At 52.3% G+C, this 19,433-nt stretch overlaps 3 protein-coding genes across 3 annotated transcripts; 1 reads left to right on the top strand and 2 right to left on the bottom strand.

The window, feature by feature from the left end:
- Window positions 1–19: 19 nt before the first annotated feature.
- Window positions 20–2,012, bottom strand: LOC131213509 (myosin regulatory light chain sqh-like). Its single transcript, XM_058207560.1, has 2 exons — window positions 1,875–2,012; window positions 20–897 (listed from the first exon to the last, which is right to left on the bottom strand). The coding sequence occupies exon 2, from the start codon at window positions 793–795 to the stop codon at window positions 271–273; it is 525 nt and encodes a 174-aa protein (XP_058063543.1). The 5' UTR covers window positions 796–897; window positions 1,875–2,012; the 3' UTR covers window positions 20–270.
- A 154-nt stretch (window positions 2,013–2,166) lies between these two features.
- Window positions 2,167–3,915, top strand: LOC131213184 (peroxisome biogenesis factor 10). The gene is made up of 3 exons (XM_058207175.1): window positions 2,167–2,189; window positions 2,305–3,178; window positions 3,250–3,915. The coding sequence occupies exons 2-3, from the start codon at window positions 2,663–2,665 to the stop codon at window positions 3,652–3,654; spliced, it is 921 nt and encodes a 306-aa protein (XP_058063158.1). The 5' UTR covers window positions 2,167–2,189; window positions 2,305–2,662; the 3' UTR covers window positions 3,655–3,915.
- Window positions 3,916–4,486: 571 nt separating this feature from the next.
- On the bottom strand, window positions 4,487–18,515 carry LOC131213325 (sushi, von Willebrand factor type A, EGF and pentraxin domain-containing protein 1). Its single transcript, XM_058207345.1, has 10 exons — window positions 18,311–18,515; window positions 8,556–8,732; window positions 7,831–8,400; window positions 7,618–7,770; window positions 7,200–7,526; window positions 6,602–7,132; window positions 5,924–6,523; window positions 5,506–5,859; window positions 5,257–5,436; window positions 4,487–5,181 (listed from the first exon to the last, which is right to left on the bottom strand). Exons 1-10 carry the CDS (start codon window positions 18,513–18,515, stop codon window positions 4,607–4,609), a joined length of 3,672 nt encoding a protein of 1,223 aa, XP_058063328.1. The 3' UTR covers window positions 4,487–4,606.
- Window positions 18,516–19,433: the final 918 nt, after the last annotated feature.

The following is a 19,433-nucleotide window of genomic DNA, read 5'->3' as shown; positions in this document are numbered from 1 at the left end:
AGTAATGATGAATATCGGCTCCATGGACATGGGGAATGGTACGTTTTATTACAGAAATTTTATAACACTCGAATTTAGTACGCAGATTGGGAAATACAAATGCTGCGCTGCGCGATTGTGCGTTAGTCTAGTAAGGACCTCCCACTTGAATGCCAGAAAATCATATTGTATGGAAAGGAAATGTAACGTTAAAGCGTTACACGTTTGGCGGTTAGTTTTTTATCTACTACGTAGTGCATTAAGAGAGCGAACGAAAGCGACTACCGGTGTTTACTGCTCGTCCATGTCCTTGGCCCCATGCTTCAGGATTCTGGTGAACTCGATGTAATCGAACAGACTGTCCTTGATCGGTGCTTCGCGGAACATCTCGTCGACGTCCTCGTCGGAAAAACGATCTCCCATCGTCGTCAGCAGTTCGCGCAGCCTGTCCTCGTGCATGACGCCGCTGTTCTCCTCGTCGAAGCAACCGAACGCGTTCTTGATCACTTCCTCCGGATCCGTGCCCTGGAGCCGCTCGCCGAACAGCGTGAGGAACATGGTGAAATTAATCGGCCCCGGTGCCTCGTTCATCATGCCGTCAAGAAACTCTTCGGTCGGGTTTTTCCCGAGCGACGCCAGCATATCGTGCAGGTCGTCCTTCTCGATGAACCCGTCCCGGTTCTGGTCGATCATGTTGAACGCCTCCTTGAATTCGGCAATTTGCGCCTTGTCGAACATCGCGAACACGTTGGAGGTGGCGCGCTGAGCACGCTTCTTCGTCGTTCCACGCCGTCCGGCCGTTTTACGGGAAGACATCGTTCGGCTGGTTGATTTTTCGGTTTCGGTGGATGTTGGCGGTTTTCAGTTGATGGCGGCGGATGATAGCGAAATAATTACTGCTTCCCGAACGACTTGACGCTAAAAGGTGAGCAATGAAACCGGAAGATTGAAACATTATGGCACACATTAATGTGACTAGACAGTTTGAAATGCACCGTCCCGCACTCGGTGCAAAAATTTCACCAGCTCGGTTGAAACAGCGGGCAGCGAGACGAAAATATAACTGCCAGATGTTTCCATAACAATAAACCACCCATTTTAACTGCCCGTCGCCCAGTTCGCAACCTACAAGTAATCAACGACCTACATGTGGTTAGTTTTGGGAAGGGAATGGTCGGCAATTGGGGTCGTGTGGGGTTTGGAGTAAGCGGTGACTCCATGCGAGCCAAAAATATGACCCTATAAGGCTGGCCTACTTGGCTGCTGCACACTACCAAAACTACATACTACATTAGCATTATTGACCTCTCAAGATGAGGGAGACGGAAATGCTCGCTCTTTCTCCGTTAGCCGAAGCGCACTCGTTCGGCTTGTGCCTCCGCACCGTCTACATTGCATGTTCCCCTGCCACCTCCCACCTACTCGAACTATCGGCCAATGTTGGATCCGGAGCGATGCTGTAGCGTTACCGTAAAAGGCGTCAAAGACTTATAAGGAAAAGACGAGTTTTTCGCTTTCACGCACGGATTGCTATTGGATGATTATGTCGTTCAGAAACAACGCTGTGCGTTTGATGATAAATGCAAGCCTTGCGAAACGTACATGAACAAAGCGCTATATTAAAGCAGTTTAGGAAAATGTTTATCGAAAGTATCCGCAGTCCGTCGTAAATCGAAAACCGTTTTATGGTCAATATGATCCACCAATAAGACCGCAATATATAGATAAATACATAAAAACATGTATCTAACAATATTCAATCCGTTCACAAATTCAGACTGGCCGTAAATTATAATATAAAAGAAAGAACGGTTCGGTCGCGATTCCCTATTTCAATGGTCGCGCGCACTATTTGAAACAATTACAAACTTACAGCTAACAGCGGATTTACTTACCCGTAAATGAATCGAACAAGCACAAAGGAACCGTACTGCACCAGACGACGCACAAAACAATTGTGACTCAACACAGCGATCCGTGCAGAAATTGTGTTTGACAGCTGCGGTTCGATCGTCGTTTATGGAATGAATAACTGCTTTTCCACAACTGGCTGGAGGGGCTAATGTCAAAATTCTGTTTTTCCGCAATGAACCGAGTTGTCAAAAGTAACTCCGATATGGCGTCGTCGTTATCTGTCAAACTGTCGAACAAATTTTCACTTTCGCGTGGTTGGCAACGTGTTGGTAACAACAATCACTCTACTTTATAGGGTTAGGGAATAATAGAAGTTTAACAAAATTTTTGACTTACTTTCTTCTTCTCTTCTTTCTTCTTATGTTCGGTTACGTTTCTGTCATTCTACATTTTACGGATTACCAATAATAGTTGTGTAAAAATATTCTGTATAAATAGCATTATGGTGGTGATGCAGTAATGTTTTTGATGACAGAAGCATTTGTTTACATCGCGAAGCAGTGCTTGGAAATGCCTTTACGAAGGGGGCCTGCACAATCTATCTATTGGGCCTTCCGTCACCACGAAATGTCCTGACGAACAAAGCTTCTCCAATCAACTCGGTTCCTCACTGCCGCTCCCCCGTCCCTGGGACACCGAGTACTCGCCGCTAGACCTCGCTCCACCTGGTCTACCCATCTTGCTCGCTGCGGGGCCGCTGCACTAAGAATACTACTAGATAAGTAGTAATCGTGGCGAGTATTCAAGCGGAAAACAGTAGGAAACGAAAATGTCGCTCTTCCACGCGAATGCCGGCCAGGCGGAGATTATTCGTAGTGTGCAGAAGGACCAGGAGCACATCGAGGAAATACGGGTGGCCCTCAGCGAGTTGTTGCTGATGCTAAGCCAGCGCCGTTGGTACAGGTACAACGCGCTGTGCAAGCTGATAGCGGAGATACTTTACCACCACTATGCGATTGCGAACAATCTGCAAACACTCGGCGAAGAGTACACCGGGATCATCCAGGTCGATTCGAACTACGTGATGCTGCCGAACAAGGCGCTACAGTTGTTGGCCATTCTCCTGGAATACGGCGGCGAACGGTTGGCCAATAGCGCGCTGGGCTACCTGCAGAATGAAATCGACCGGAACGATGAGCTGCTGCCTTCGGCGAAAGGTGCGCTCAACCAACTCATCGACACGGTGCGTGTGATGGTGCCGTTCGTGCGAGGGTTCCACACCAGCTTGTTCTACATCAACGGCGGGAAGTATCACATTTCAAAGCGGCTAGTGGGGATCAATTATGTAACACACACCCGGAGCGTCACAACCTGCAATCGCTGAATTAATCGCTCACGCTGCCCTAATCCCAACAGGTGCTGATACGGAGTGCTCTGAAGGAGAACCATTCCATGCTCGGGTACCGCGTGCTGGGCTACGCGTCACTAGTACAGCTGGTGCTCACGTTAGTTGCACGTTACCGAACGTATCGCGGGGAATCGAAAAGCACACCGATCATGGCACCAGCAGGCAGCCAGACTTTGGTAGCCGGCGAGCGTGCGGCTGACGCGTCGCATAATCAGTGTGCCCTGTGCATGAATACCTTGCAAAACATTAGCGTAACCCAGTGTGGGCACATGTTCTGCTGGCAGTGTATCTTCGATTGGGTCGATCAGCGCCCACTGTGTCCGATATGCCGGGAAACGATCAAAAAGTCACGTATCGTGCGATTGCAAAATGTTGCCGTCAGTCACCGGAGCGCCGGTTCTATGCAGGCATAGTAGGCTAACAGGAGTAAATCTAGTTCATTTCTTTCCCCCGGCGGGAGTAATTGTGAGTCGTAACCCGGTTCAGCTAGTTAATACCTTTAATTCTTCTTCGTTATTGATTTCACGTTGTTACCGATTAGTTAGTTCGTTGATTTTCTGTTTGTTGTTGCTCGGTTGTTTCTAGGGATTTGCATAAGAGTTGATTATGTACAAAGCGGGACTTTCTTTTCATATAGTAACAATAAAACTAAGCATACGGTTTTCAGTATATAGTAGCAGAATGTGCTGGTTGATATGCAGATTGATGAAAACGCAGGCAAGAGGGTGTAATGATTCACGCACTTAGGCGATAGGTGTCGAATCGGTACCGAAGACGATTTCGGGTACATTTCGGTGTTGCTACTACCGTTGCTACCGTTTCCGCTGGTACCTCCTAATGCCAGCGCCGCTTAACGTCGCTTTCCCAACAAACGAATTTAAAATGTCTATATACAGTACGGTTTAACATATCATGCCACACCATGTCGAACGGAGCACAAACAGGGTTGTGTGTGGTTGTTTTCACGTTTGCGGACAGTTGGCCGAATTGACTATTCCTGAACACCAGGACGATTCGTCCGACCAGCTCGCACACACTCGCACAATCAGCCCAGCATCTAACTCTGCACTCTCTAGTCTCCGACTCATAGATTCTCTTCCCCGTCTCTCTGTCACACATGCACACGTACTCGCCCATTCACACAACCTTACACGCATCCGAATCCTAACAACAGTTCACAGTGCGATGCGATGGACTCGCTCGTTATTTTTCTTTACATTTTTAGCACAGCCGACACCGGGTCCCGGTGCAGGGGATCACGTGTTCACGCCCCGTGTCGAGGATTTCGGGAAGACATAAGCACGCTGGGCAGAGGGACGTGAAGTGCGGGGTCCGATTAGTTCGCTCGAATCGGGCCGCGCGCGCTCATCGAACGCTGACCCCGTTGATGGTGATGATGTTGCCCCGGCCGGTCGGTTCCGGCTCGTACACCTCCTCGTTGGTGCGCATCTCGTACGGCGCGTCGTAGAACTGCTCGCTCGGTATTTGGTCGTAGATGTTTTCGCTGCCACCCCCGCCCGAATGGCTGTTGCTGTTGGGGCTACCACCACCGCCGCGGTGATGGTGGTTGTTGCTGGCAGTGCTGCTGTTATTGTTGTTGTTGTTGTTGTGCAGGGTGCTACCATGCGTGAGCTGGCTCGGCGGCGGCGGATGATTGGCACCGGCGCTGGACTGGAATGTGTTGAACGTCATTAGGCCGCCCCGGTTGGTGAGGTCGAACGTGTGGCGCCCGTTCTCGAGGCTCGAGTACGACATGACGGCCGCATTCTGGTCCTCCTTGTGTTCCGCCGCCTGCACGTTCTCGGTGTTCTTAACCGGACGCGCCTTGTTGCGGTGAAGAAACAGCACCCCGATCAGGATCAGCAGTATGACAATGACGGCCGCCCCGATGGCTATTCCCGTACCGAGGCTACTAGTCTCCTGCGCATCGTTCACGATCACTGTTGGGTGAGATGGATAGAGAAAGGTCAACATTTGATGCTCGCAGACAGCAAAACAGTCAACAGGATTCGTACGCTCGCATCGGGGTTCTTCGCCGCTCCACTTTCCATCGTGCATGCACTTGCGCAGGTAAGGTCCGATCCGGTTGAAGTGCGGCACGCAGTGGTACTCGGCCGAGCCACCGTACACCGTCGACTCGTTCACCACGATCACCCGCCCGTTTTCGATGTCTGCCGGGCGCCCGCAGTCGGTCACTGGAAGTGGTAAGTTTTGTTTGGGTTTTTTGGGTGGCTTCAAAGTTCCTCTTTTCACGGAAGACTTACGCTTGCAGATGGGGCTCCGTCCCGACCACTGGCCGCTCAGCAGGCAGGTGCGGGTGCTGTTGCCCACCAGGTAGCGGCCCTTGCTACAGCTGAACTCCGCCCGTACGCCGACCAACCGGGTCCCGTAGTTCACCAGCACACTGTCGGTGACGTTGACCGCATCGCAGGTGATCTCCGTACAGCGCGGCGCTTCATGGCTCCACGTGCCGTCCTCGAGGCACAGCCGGCGGGACACCCCGTCCAGCTTGTAGTTATCGCCGCACTCGTACAGGGCGGCCGCCCCGTAGTAGGTGGCGTTCGTCGCAAGCGTCACCTTACCGTGCACGATGTCGGCCGGCGTTTCGCAGTCCACGTCTGGAATGGCAAAAGAGAATCGCGTCAGATAGCCGCCACGAAAGAGCGCACGGGATCCACTTACAGACACACTCGGGAATCTCGCCGCTCCAGCGGCCGTTCTCCTCGCAGGTGATCAGCGCTTCACCCACGATCTTGTAGCCCCGCTCGCAGCGATACTTGGCCAGGGCGCCCACCTTGTAGGTCTGCGCTCCGCTTGACGACGCGGCATCCAGCGCGGTGCGTATCAGCGTGCGGCCATACATCCGGTCGTTGCCGGTGACGCTCAGGAAGCTGTGCGGAGTAAGGGTCGGTTCCGCGCACCGAATCTCCTCGCAGCGGGGTGCACTGTCGCTCCACAGGCCCGTCTCGAGACAGACGCGCCGTGCTGGGCCGGCCAGCCGGTGCGAGCTGCTGCACGCGTACAGCACCTCCGAGCCGAGGTAGGTCGTGTTCTGTAGATAGCGGTGCGACCCGTGCGGGCTCGGCGTCAGCGTCCCACAGTCGACGTACTCGCAGTCCGGCGCATCGCCGCTCCACTGGCCCGACTCCAGGCAGACGAGCGTGTCCTCGCCGCGCATAATGTGCCCCGGGTCACAGTGGTACTGGATCGACGAGTGAATGTTGTAGTCGTACCCGATCACGTACGAGCCGGGCGGCACATGCGGTGTCTCACAGGTGATTACTACAATATAAACAAGAAACCAGATGCACCCGTAAGCGGCAGATCTTCCTGTGCCACACTAAAAAAAACAATTCTTACGTTCACAGGCCGGTGCACTGCCGGACCACTTGCCATCCTTGGTGCAGTGGAGCTCCTGCGGACCGACGAGCCAGTAGTCGTCGTCGCAGAAGTACCGCACCGTCGACCCGACCGTCGTCGAGTCGTTCACGAGCAGCAGATTGCCACGGTCGGGCCGGGCCGGCATGCCACAGTCCACGAATCGGCACACCGGTATCCGGCCGGTCCAGTTGCCCCCGAGCCCGCACGACAGAATGGGCTCGCCGAGCAGGACGAACCCGTGGTCGCAGGCGTACAGCGCGGTGGAACCGGCCCGCCGGCCCGACACCTGCATCCGGCCACCGGGGATCGTCGGTGGTTCCGGGCACCAGTCGACCAGGCACTTGGGCTGCTGTCCCGACCAGCCCACCGACCCGCACGTCCGGTTCTCGTTCCCGATCAGCGTATAGTTCTCGTGACAGCTGTACGATGCCACCACACCGTAACTGGTGCGCTGCTCCGACAGAATGATGCTCCCGTGCTCCAACGCCGGCAGGGGACCACAGTCCACGTCTGTCAACGAGATAGGCCCATTAGAGCGTGCCATAGCGACTGAGAGTGAGCGAGAGATGATACTCACACTTGCAGGCAGGGGCCGCACCGCTCCAAGCGCCGGTTTCCTGGCAAGTGCGCACCTCCGTTCCGAGCAGCGAGTGGCCCACGGGGCAGCGGTACGCAATGGTGGCACCGATCGAGAAGTTGCGCCCGGTCACCGTCGTGTTCAGGAGCGCGTCAGGCGACCCACACTGGAGCGGCCTGTGCTGACAGATGTAATTCAGATAGTCCAGATTACAGCCCACATCGTTCCACAGCCAGTTGCGACCGCCGTCCAACACCACACAGTTCTGCTCGCCGTTGTAGTTGTTCGGCTGGTCCTTACCCCATGTCGGTTTGTTCACGGTGCTACCTACGGATACAGAGAGCGAGACAGGGGACGGATTGGTGGTTGTGATCGATTCTGTGGACCGGACCGGATGGCGGGTTGGTGCTTGACCTACCGTCCACCCACTTCCAGGTGCGTGAGGTAATGCCCGGCTCCTTCTGGGCCCCGATCCAGACCAGCTGCGTGCGAAGGTCGCTCTTGCGGCGCTCCAGCTCGGAGATGATGTAGTCCGTCGTAACGCCCCGGAAGTCGTGTATGAGGTCCCCGCCTGTGAATTGAGCAATGCGTTGAGTGCGATGTACCGGGGGATTCAACGGGTCTGCCTTACCGTTGGAGCGGCAGATCGCTCGCGCCTTCTCGAAGCTTTCGCCGCGCGTGATGTGGAACTCGTAGCAGGTCTTCGCGAACGTCGTCACGACCGTGTCCACGCTAAGGGCCGGCGCTGCGCACCTGTCGGCCGAAAACTCGTCGTTTGAGAACACCTCGACCTCACACAGACTGAGGCTGCTCTCGACCCCGACCAGCTGCACGGTGACGTACTGGCCGACCAGTGGCCGGGCGCACGTGAACGACTTGGTGCTGCCCTCGTCGACCGTACCCGGGTACCAGGCGCACAGCGGGTTCCGCTGCAGGTCCGAGCTGCTGTTGCCGACGCGTATCTCCAGGTCCTGCAGTGGCTGGTGGCCGCAACATCCGCGCGTTGTGATCCGCACCACGCGCACCTCCTCCGGCGTCAGCAGGTCCACGCGCCACCACGGTGACACTTCCTTCTGCGTTTCCGAGCACTCCTGCCCGTCCGGGTTCTGGTTGCCCGGTTTGCCGTCGTTCGCGTACCCAGCCGGTCCGGCCCGGGTCGCTGACGATTGGTTAACCGGCTTCCGGAACGCCACATTCGTTCCTGCAAGCAGAAGGGAGATGATAAGAAGGAACTTCGCACCTCGCGCAAAACAACACCTTTCGCCGGAAGGTGTGACATTAGAAATGTCACGAGAAAGCGCGCCGACAAGATGTCTGATGGCCGAGGGGTAGAGCGTTGAGAGGGGGGTTACTTACCGCAGAATGGTAACTCACGATCCCAGCCTTTCGCCGGGTCGCAGCGAACGGTCTCCTGACCGAACAGCTCGTAGCCTCCGTCGCATTCGTAGCGCGCCGATCGCAACCCTCCGGAACCATCGTCCGCCTTCGTGACGTGGACACGCGCGTTAGCTGGGACCGCCGGAGGCCCACACACTGCCCGGGAGAGAAAGAAATACAGGTGTGAAGACACGGGAGAAAAACAAAGAAATAAAGAAAACGTCTTAGGTGACGCACCCTGACGGACACACTGGGCACTAGGAAAAAGGTGTCCAGAGCAGACCAAGTTCGGCTACGTGGGCAGGTGCCACTTCTATTACCGTCTACGTCACACGTTTCCACCTCGATGCAAACGTTGGGTCGTTGGGTCGAATCCTAACGGATTTGATAGTGGTTGTGGGATAGCGTCTCTGTCTTCAAGTAACATTGAGTTGAACATTCACCAGTTTGGGAAAAGGTTTAAATATAAATTTCCCAATTTCCTGCAAGCGTATCAAGCGGGGTCCCATTTCGTCCCACGTACCAAAGTTTTTACTAAATGTTTACAATTTCCAGAATCAATTTTGATGTTTTAAAAGTCAAGTATTCGCTACAAGTATTCACCCTAGTAGTAGTAATAGCAGTCGATGACTAGTAAAACCTGTAAAATCGGCCCAGCCAGCGATGCACATCTTGCATACCGTGAGGTCTGGTTGGTGCAATTGGCCGTGCAGCCATTTTCCTCTTTTCTCCACACTCCAATTACGCGTTCTCGGCGAATCGATCGGCGGCGGGTGAAGTAACACGTCCCGTTCGCTCAACGTGCCAGACAGCCACAGTAAGTGTGTGTGTGTGTGTGTTTGTGTGTGTGTCGGTGCCGCTTCGGTATGCGGTTCCTTCTCTTGTGCAACCATATTGCACGTGAATTATCTTCGCCGTTACCAGCCGGAGCAGAGTGTGGAGTGGTCCGAGACCGACGCGCGCAGCCCGCGTAAGCTACACCGGCAGCGGCTTGTACCAGTTTTCACCCCCTGCGTGGTGTGAATGGCAGACCACACCCCCTCCACCTTCTCCACAAGTGGGGCTCCTCAAAACCCAAAGGGTCCCGACAGACTGGGCCGAAGAACCACAACATGGGTTTCCAGCAATAGCTCGAATTCGAAGCCAAAGTTCCAATACTTTTATGTGCTGTTTGTCTGTGTTTGTATGGTTACGCCAGTTTTACGGCCACTTTGCATGCCCCACCACCACCGCCGCCAGAGTCTGGTCTGTCGGTCGATCGGTCGCTCGGTGAAAGTATTTCCAAAGCATTTTCGGGCCGGCTTCGGCCACCAACAACCAACCGTCGGTTTCGCTTTCGCCCAGACTGCTGGTACCGCCGTCGCCACTTTCGTTTCACTTTTGATTTCCTTAATCGATCCCCGGAACCGGAACCCGGAACCGAACCGTGAAGGTTAACGCAATACGTGCGCGCGCAGCGAACGTGGATTACCAGGCCAGCCTTCAGCCTTCGTTTACGGGTCAGCACTTCCTCTGTGAGAGGGAGTGCTGGTTTTGGTCGGTGTCAACGATGATGGCTGGCCGCCAGTAAAAACACAACGCTACAGAAAGCAACAGAGATTAACGCGGTCGCTGTTGCATCATCGCCGGCACTGTCTAATACGACCTCAAACGACCCCGGCGAGCGGCAAGGCTGGATGGGATGGAATAAAGACATGACATGTCTAGCCCACCGGAGCATGGCGAGGCCTATTTGCACACTCAAAATTGCTGTTGCTATTGCTGAAAGTAAGCTTTTCTATAAATTGGAACATTATTAAACATTAATGCTTGGTTACATACATACATTACAGAGTACAGAGATATTCCACATTGGGATTGCAGCTATTTAATAAGTCTTACTGGGGGGCTACATGAATGCCAAAACTGCTGCGCCTCTGTCAAAACGTTTACGGGTCGGCCGAGGCGTAAACCCCGAGCGTAAATACTTTTTGCATACGCTTTGCTTACAAACAGAGGATAATTTAAGTTCCTATTTGCTGGTATAGCAACAAAATCGAAAAAAAACAGAAAAAGAGATATTAAGAAATTAATTTATTTTTATTTTATTTCTATTTTCTCGGACCAAAAACACGAACGTAAACACGTTTGACATTTCGTTTACATTGACATTGTTGACATTACAAATTAATTTAACACCAGTTTTTACGCCTCATGTAGCCCCCCAGATAGGTATCAAAATGATTGAAATGAAAATGTTTCGATTTAAATCTATTTCAATTATATGTTATGCCACATGGCATTGAGTGTGAAAAGTAAGCTCAGAAGCATTGCATGCACAGCATCAATATTGTGCTTAAAGATCGGTATCCTTCCAACAGTTCGGACCTCCGCTCGAATGAAACCGTTCGAGCCATCGGCATTAGAAAATCAATAGCACAATTAGCTAATGAGCTGGAGTTGGTGAACATGATGTAAGTATGAAATTAATAAATGAATTACTAATAACCGATTCTCTCTGCCAGCTTTTGCTTTCTGCCTTAATGCGGGATGGTTACGAGTATTTTCTCGGCCACAATGAAAAGTCCACCGGCCACGGCATGGGTTACGTGAAATCGATTTCTTCATTTGCATCGGCCGCAAAGAATCCCACCACAAAATTAAATTCACCCCAACCGCGCCACAACAACAACAACGACCACCTTTGCGTATCGCGGTGCGTTTTGTGGTGGTGTTCGTGCCGGCTGACTGGCCAGAGCTCACGCGACCACTTGCGATTCGGGGTGACGAGCAAAAAAAAAAGAAACAAAATGCGAGGGTCTTCGAGCGGTTGCCGTTCGTTTCTCACACCATTCCCAGCCGCACATTTCGTATTGTTCTCCCATGGCGATGATTATTCTATCAAGCTGCTGCTGCTGCTGCTGGTTCTGGCTGGCTGACTGTTCTCGCGTTCGCCGGACCTGGCGTGACCTCAACCAGAACCGAAAAGAAAAAAAAGGCATCAACAACCAGCCCGAATTGAGGTTGATGGTTGGTTCCGTCCGGCGACGGGCTCCATGCCATTTTCTATGCGAAGCTACACGCAACATCTTTTCCCATCATGTCCGTCCGTTTGTCGACCGTTTGTCGTGGCCACTCCACACATACAGAGTAGACTCGGGCCGTTCAATGGTGCGCTGGAGGCTGCGTGAGCGAAAGTGACAGGCCACCGTGAATAATGCTGGGGACGCACCACGTCCGTGAAAGCATATCGCCAGCAGCGCAGGTGGCGCTTGATCGTCGTTTGATCACTTCGCACTTCTCCCGCGGCTCCCGAGGCGGCCCGGGGCAAAGGCCTTCAGGCGCTCGATTGGATAGTGTTTCTACGAAGCGCTGGAAAACGATGGAACTTCTCTGACTGAATGAAATTCTCAAAATGATCCTTATGATTTACATTGGAGAACACCAACGAACCTTGTCCTACAGCTTGTTCGTTTGAAATCAACAAACTAAAAGAAATCCTAATTAATAGATGCAATAATTCTATCCACCCAACAATTCGAGAGCTATTTTTCTGAAGTTGTTTAAAGTTAACTAGTTGTAAGATGTTGTTAGCTATTAGTCATAAGTGGGATAAAACGATTCAATAACTTAAATGACTCTTACGTAAGATTTATTAAATAACTGCAATCCCAATGTGGAATATCTCTGTGCTCTTATGTAAACAAGCATTTATGTCTAATAATAAAGTTCCAACTAAAAACAAAATGAAACTTCTCGGTACCATGATCCGGAGCCTTCGCCACCGAAACACGGTAAATCGCTTGGCATTACGGCACAACGACTGTTGTTTACATTCTTAATTGCTTTTTAACCAGTTTGGCTTGACAGTTGGCACCGGTCTGGCAACAGGAGTCAGGCGTCTGTCGTAGAGCGCACAGTCGGAGATTGGTCTTTTCCGGGCTGCAATTACTTCAAGAAAACACTTCATCCGATTGAAGTTGAGCTCCACTGTACGAATACAGTGGTTATCTGCTGCCTGCTGATTTTTGCCTTGCTTTTTGCCTAGCTGAATATCAATATTTGAGGATGAGGATCCCAGATCTTCAGCCGAAACTTGGTAGTCCCTCGTAGGTAGGTCAACATTCATTTTGGGAAACAATACAAAGCGAGTGTAGAGCACGGTGTACAGTGAGTCACTTGTGAAAGTTGTGACCCCCTCCCCGTCTGGGAGCAACGAGATCTATACCCTCTGGACGCTCCACGTTCCCGTTTCGGCTCCCCAAGAGAGAGAGAGAACCCGAATTCCGCTGCGCTGGCGCAAACGCAGTAATAAGCGACAATTCCAGCGAAGATTCCACGAGGAGTGGATCGTTAAAAATGCTCCAACAACACTGGCCCCCCGGCTATGCGGCGCCGGCAACATAAGGGTATTTAGGGTATTATTAGTAATCTGGAGCCGTCGTCGCCAACCCGTCGATTGTCTTCGCCGGCGAAGTGGCGATATGCATGTCACAGGCCCCCGAACCGAAGCTCTCTCTCTCTCTTTCTCTTCGGTTCGTTCCCTTTCTCGCTCGTGCGCTCCCGTGCCGTGCCGTAGCCATCGGGAAAGGCCCCGAAAGGGAACACGATCGCTATGCACACAGAATTTCTAATATTTTGTCCGCGACCTGATTTGTTGCGGCGATATGGTCACATCAAGCGGGAGTGGGGATGGTGCCTGGGAACCCGCAAACGAGGTTAACATAGAGGGACGACTCTTGAGGGCTCGGACTTTTCTTGATATCTTGAACCTAAGTCCCCCCAAAAAACCCAACGCGATTATTTTAAATGCCAGATCAGCGCAAGGGTGCCTGCAGAGACCCTGTTTGGCCCCGTAATAGGGAAATCAATCGCATATGCGCGAATCGTACGCAAAAAGTTGATGCGCAGCGCTGATGTAAGCGCTGAACCGAAGTGCGCTCACGGCCCATCGAATGGTCTGCTTTGCGTCGCTCGAAAAAAAAGGGGGCCCGTATTAAAGAATTACCCTCGCTGCGTGTGTGTAATTCGTCGCCGACCACATCAACAACTTCCCGGTACAAGGTGTGTGGTTACCTAAGCCATAATGCAAAAATGAAAACGGCAAACATTCGCAAACGCAACCAAAAAAAAACATAACCGATAACCGTTCGGCAACCTTCTCGGTAACATTTCGGGTCGTCCTGGGCCGCCATCATTGGTCGATAGTGGTTCATTTGGCTGTTACGTTGTGGTCCGGGTTCGGGTTGTCATTAATGCAATACGCTCACAATCCCTTTTGGGTAAAAATAACCACAAAAAACCGAAACCCGCATTGATGCCATCCTTCTCGGAAACAGGAAACAGGGAGCTGACCTTTTCTGTACCGCAACAGCCCGTGAGCCGGGAAACGTTTGCAATGCAAATTCGCAGCAGCAGCAGCACTATCTAGAGCAGACCATTTGCCAATTTATTCCCGCCCGATCGCTTGGAGGCCTCAACGTTGCGTTGCTCAACGCCCGTTGCTTTTTTCTTTTGTTGGTGTAGTTTGGCAAACTTCCTGTTTCCTTTCTGCCTGTACCATCTTTGTGTTTCACTGAGCGCAGGAGCCCAAAACGAAAAAAAAAACAAAAAATTCGCATCAAAATCTCACTTCAAAATCGCGACCTTTGCGTTCGCGACTTCAAAAGACTTCAACGCGCGGGTACCCAGCGGCAAGCGACGAACCTCCCCGGCCGGAGGTTGCTGTGTTTTCTCCATGCGCGGAGGAGAAAGATGCGGAAAACGGAGGGCGGGGGGTGGGGCGGTGGGAAACGATGGGAAATAGAAATGATAATCATCGATCATGCAACGAAACAATGCATAACTGCGGCCTCAGCACCGTGACGGGCCCTGCGCGCCGACTAGCGGCTTCCGAAGCGCTCGGGGCGGGGACGATTGGGACGACCGCCGAGGTTCCGAGAACGGTGTCTCGGGGAAGCTGCGTACGCACAGTGCACCCCCCGTGCACACGCAGTGTCGGTGATCGTTGTGAAACCATCACCACCACCGTCGTTGATCGGCCGTTTTTTTTCTTTTCGAAAGTAATCACTTTTTTGTACGGCGACTCCACCTGCATCACCGGCGGGGGGGGGGGGGGGGGGGGGGTTTTGGTTCGCACAACACACAGTTCGCACTTAATTTTGACGCGCCATTGCGATCGACTGTGGCCCTCCCCGCCCCCCCGTTTCGTTCGACCCCCAAGCTAGCATTATGCAGCTCATCTTGCATCGTGCATCTCCCCGCCCGGGTGTTATGCGAGGAGGATGCAAACAATAATATGAGAGAGGGAAAAACACGCACGCCGAACACTTATTAGAAGTGGGTGGGGAGGGGGCGCATACCGGTAGTGACTCTCACCTCTTTCGGTGCCGGTCCACCACCGGTCGTTGAACCGGATTGTAAGGGGCGCCAAACAATTAAAACACAGAAAAATGCCAAAGATTTACGCTACGCATGTGATAAAACCGAAAGGCGGCGAATGAAAGAGAGTGACTGGGAGAGAGAGAGAGAGAGAGAGAGAGAGAGAGAGAGAGAGAGAGAGAGAGAGAAGAAGCATAAAAACATTACACATTACTAACCAATCGTGCGAGGTTACCATTACAACCGCGGCCGAGCGACGGCAATGTTACTCTCTGTTACTTTCTGTAACGTTGTGCAAATTTCCCATGTGCTGGAGAACTGATTCTCTGTTATCAATTTTCTGAAGTAAATTTTCGTTCATTCATTCGCCAATAAAAAAAGTGTCACTTTGTCACTGTCAAAGGACCGTTACAGACCGTTACAGAAAGCAACAGAGATTAACAGCGGTCTGCAGGGGCCGGGACCGAGACTCCTCAGTGATTGTAGCCGGGGTAGAAGTGGAGTAGCAAACAAGACGCTTGGCCTCAACAATTAACTTTTGCTTCTGGTGGTGACTTTTCAGCGACGAAAATGCGCTGGACCATATCGGGCTGTGGAATGGTGAATGGCTTACTAATCAAACGGTGGCCATGACTGGGAATGGTAATACCGAGCGCTGGCAATCGGTCGGCCAAGTGCTAAACGGTCCGGGATGACGTCGTCGTCATCGGAGTTGAAGGAACGGAACTGTTCTGCCTCTCTGGATCTGTAGCCGCCGCCCGGGAGGATGTGCCTGCTGGTTGCAGCACCGTTTCCCCCTTTTTCGGGGTTGCCCTGCCTCCCATTGCCCGAGTCCCACGCATTCGCATCGGTGTGAGTGTGTGTCGTGGCCACGACTATGACCAGCACCCGGAGCCGAGCGCTCAGAAACAAGTTTTACGGGCGCTGCCGGGGATTCAGCTTAGTTTCAGTGCTTGGCCCCATTAGCGCGCTGTTCTCGATCAGGTGTGGCATTTCATTCCGCAACATTCAATCGCCACTACGACCCCCCGGCCAACCTCCCCATCCACCCCCGGGGAGTCTCAGGTCTTTCGGCACTTCGGATCGGTTCGGAAAGGCTGCCACAATGACGCCACTCGATCGCCGCTCTCCACAATGTCATCGGATGATGAGATTGGCAGTCGTGCGATTGCTAAGCCGCCATTCCGCGAGGACACCTTGCGGACGCGACAGAATGTTCGGAGGGCGGGTACACTAGTCCTGGAGCGGATCTACGTTCCATCGTTTGAACGGCAACGTCAAAAAGGAGGGAATCGAAAATTGATCGATCGGTCGGATGAGAAGGTCATCATTATCGTCATCATCATCATCATCATCATCATTATTATGGTTGTTGTTGTGGTCAAAGTACCGTATTTTTCCGTGTATAACGCGCACCTTTTTCCCAATTTTTTTAGCTCCAAAATCTGGGTGCGCGTTATACAAGGGTAGTAAACATTTTGTTTCCTCCAAACATACAAATGTGCCCTTTTCGGTACATATTCTATGGTATTATTGAATAAATTATAAAATGAAACACTTGTTAGGAATATAATTATCCATACAATATCGTTTTTAAGTCATGGCAGGGAGTTAAAACAGAAGTTATTGTGAAATCATTTAAAAAATGTGGCATCAGCATGGATCTGAAGATGTCGCAATTTATGAGGACTCTTCAGAGAGTGACAATGAGGAGTACATTGAAGAGCAATTAGAGAATATCAATTTGTGAATCTGAGTTTGAAGATTATTACGAAATATAAAATACTAGTATGTCTTTTGCAATGTATACGCATTTTATCTTTAGTCTACTTTAGAATATTTATAGAGTATTTAGAGTAATACATTATTATCATTTGGTATTTGTTGGATATCACATATCTGAAAAATGTAAAGTAAAAAATTTGTTTTCCAATTTTGTTCTCGTAAAATATGGGTGCGCGTTATACACGAAAAAATACGGTATATGCGGATAGCAACCCGGAGTGTTCTAAAAGGACGCCGTGATGTAAGGGACTAGCCTTTAGGGACTAGCTAATATAGAGAAGCGAGGTTTCCAAATTTCGCCCAGTTTGAGTTCGAAAGACTAGCCACTTCGAGCGTCCCATTTCGTCCCCTGTCAAAGTTGTTACTAAATGTTTACAAATTCCAAAATGGAGTTTGACGTTTCAAAACACCAAGTAATCGGAAGTATAAAATCCCAGTACTTGATGGGTCACCCTGAAAGTGCAACGTATGGGGTATGGACTACGGTACTACCACATATCTTGATCGAGCGCAGATCGTACGTTGCAAATGGCTGTCCGATGGCCCTTCAGCCCTACTACTACTACTGGCGAGGTTTCTGCTGGTGGAGACTGCCTTTCGGAGAAAGTCTAATCACTTAAGGTACAGCTCGGGAGCCGACGGGAGCTGTCCGAGTTGGCGATACCGTGGCCGAGTTCACCAAGGAGTCTGGGGATAGTTGGGTGTGCAAAAGTTCCTGAAGAATGTCAGGTTCCGGAAACAAAAGACTCCGCCATCGACTCCACAGATTTGGAAGCGCTGGCTGGACCAGAGCTTACCAGAAACCACCGTAACCAAGGGAATTAGAACTAGCCCACGAGTGTCTACAGTACAGCCGACTACACGACATCGGGAATTCCAGCCCATAAACACCGAATGGAACCACCGCCAAGTACTGGGCGGTGGAATGACCAATTCTGCCGTCCCCTTTTCGGTGGAACCCATTAACATCGCCGGCACATCTCTACAGGAGTGGGTGCCTCTCCGTGAATTCGGGGTCGTCGTGAAGTAGCCCCAGCGGTGTCCGCATTTTTTATCCCACCCCATTCCATTCCCACCATTGTGTGGCGGAAATCGTGGAAATTTTTATCTCTCCCCGTGCCAGCAGCGCAAGTGACCCAGCGCGTCAACGGGGTCGGCTCCGGAAACAATTGGGGCGCTGACCGGCACTGGCTCGGGAGTCCCGAGAGTGTGTTGGGTCACCGGAGAGATTTAGAGCACGGCCACGGCGAAGGGCGGAGGGCCCAGAAATCGTGGCTCCCAATTAGTGACAGATCGAGGCTGATCGGCTGATACTCCCGGAGCTCCCGCACCCGGACCCATGGGTCCTGGGTCGGTTCGGGTCCGGGCCTGGTTTTGGGGTCGTTCACACGTTCCCGCGTAATGAGACTTCCAATGAAGAATTAATTGGGTTCCGGTGTGAATGAAGCCAGCAGGTGGAAATCGACAGAATATCTGACAGCGAGGTAGCGTGGACGTGGATCGTGGATGGATTGGAAACCGGTGAACGGAAAGTGAAGGATCCATGAAGGACACCAGCTGGAGCAGCCCAGCGTGACGCCCGGACTCACCTTGACAGCTAACGCCCGAGAGACAGGTGAGGCCGAGCACGACGGTGACTGCGACGATGAGGTGGAGCGTCGGTCCACGCTGGCTTTGGTTGCTGTTGTTGTTGTTGGTGCAGGACGTCGAAGGTGTTGTTTGGTGCGCGGTAGGACATCGGCCACCACCGGAGCCACCTCCGGTGGTCAACTGACGCCTCCATCGGGGACGCATTTTCGTCCCAAGGGCTTTGAGGCGTTGATTGCTGGCTTTTTCCCAAGTCCGGTCCGGTCCCGGTGACAAATGAGGAAGTAAAAGGAGCGACGATACCCCGGCCTCCCCTGGCACTAGGCTAGGTAGGTGGTGGCGCCAGTCTGCTGGTTCCACTCGCAACACATACACCCAGACAGACACTGGACACGGAAAAGCACTGGATTCGCCACTCCACTCGCACCTACACACCGTCCACGGAAGTGCACAAACACACGCGTGCGGCAGGGTTGAAATGGAAACCTCTCAAGAACACGGCGCGGCTCTTCAACTCTTCGCGGTGATCGGTGATCTAGAAATTAGATGAGGGCCTCTAATTAAACACTTCATTCTCTTGCGGAGGCCCAAAACTCCAAGAGTTCAAAACTGTGCCACAACCGAGCCGAGGACTTGCTTGCGTGTGCGCGAGAGAGAGAGAGTGAGAGTGTGAGAAATCCCAAACAAACAAGAGTTGCGGACTCCAGACCTCAAGTACCTCCGAGAGTCCAGAGAGTCCCCGCTTACTGGGACCCATTGAAGCTTCTGAAACGGGACTTGGAGGTCCCTTCTGATAACGCGGAACTCCTGATAACCTTGGGGTCGGAGCCTTCCACAACTTGGGAGCCCGGCTAAAAGTGGACCGCCCGCGTATGAAGCGGATAAGTTCTGCGAGAGAGAAACTGGTTCAGCCGCCCCCCCCCCCCCCCCTTCCCAGCCTCCCCCTTCTATCTCTCTCTCGCTCGCTCTCTCTCCATTGGTGCCCCCCCACCAGTGGGCGCACAGTTGGTCGGGGAGTTTGATTGTTGTCGGCCGAGAAGGGGCTTGCGGGCCCTGCTGTCTTCCTGGTTTTCACTTTCGCCTGCGTCTGCGCTACACCATCCCCGCATGCTGCCACACGCTCGC

This window comes from Anopheles bellator, chromosome X (assembly GCF_943735745.2).
Source record: "Anopheles bellator chromosome X, idAnoBellAS_SP24_06.2, whole genome shotgun sequence".
In the NCBI taxonomy this organism is placed as follows: domain Eukaryota; kingdom Metazoa; phylum Arthropoda; class Insecta; order Diptera; family Culicidae; genus Anopheles; species Anopheles bellator.
This window is presented reverse-complemented; position numbering and strand designations above follow the sequence as displayed.

Bases quoted from the DNA above. Each gene is read 5' to 3' on its own strand.
- LOC131213509 (XM_058207560.1), bottom strand. From the start codon at position 795: ATGTCTTCCCGTAAAACGGCCGGACGGCGTGGAACGACGAAGAAGCGT.
- LOC131213184 (XM_058207175.1), top strand. From the start codon at position 2,663: ATGTCGCTCTTCCACGCGAATGCCGGCCAGGCGGAGATTATTCGTAGT. The intron at 3,179-3,249 runs GTAACACACACC...TAATCCCAACAG, and splicing joins GGCTAGTGGGGATCAATTAT to GTGCTGATACGGAGTGCTCT.
- LOC131213325 (XM_058207345.1), bottom strand. From the start codon at position 18,515: ATGCGTCCCCGATGGAGGCGTCAGTTGACCACCGGAGGTGGCTCCGGT. The intron at 7,527-7,617 runs GTAGGTCAAGCA...CTGTATCCGTAG, and splicing joins CACCTGGAAGTGGGTGGACG to GTAGCACCGTGAACAAACCG. The intron at 6,524-6,601 runs GTAAGAATTGTT...TTTATATTGTAG, and splicing joins CAGTGCACCGGCCTGTGAAC to TAATCACCTGTGAGACACCG.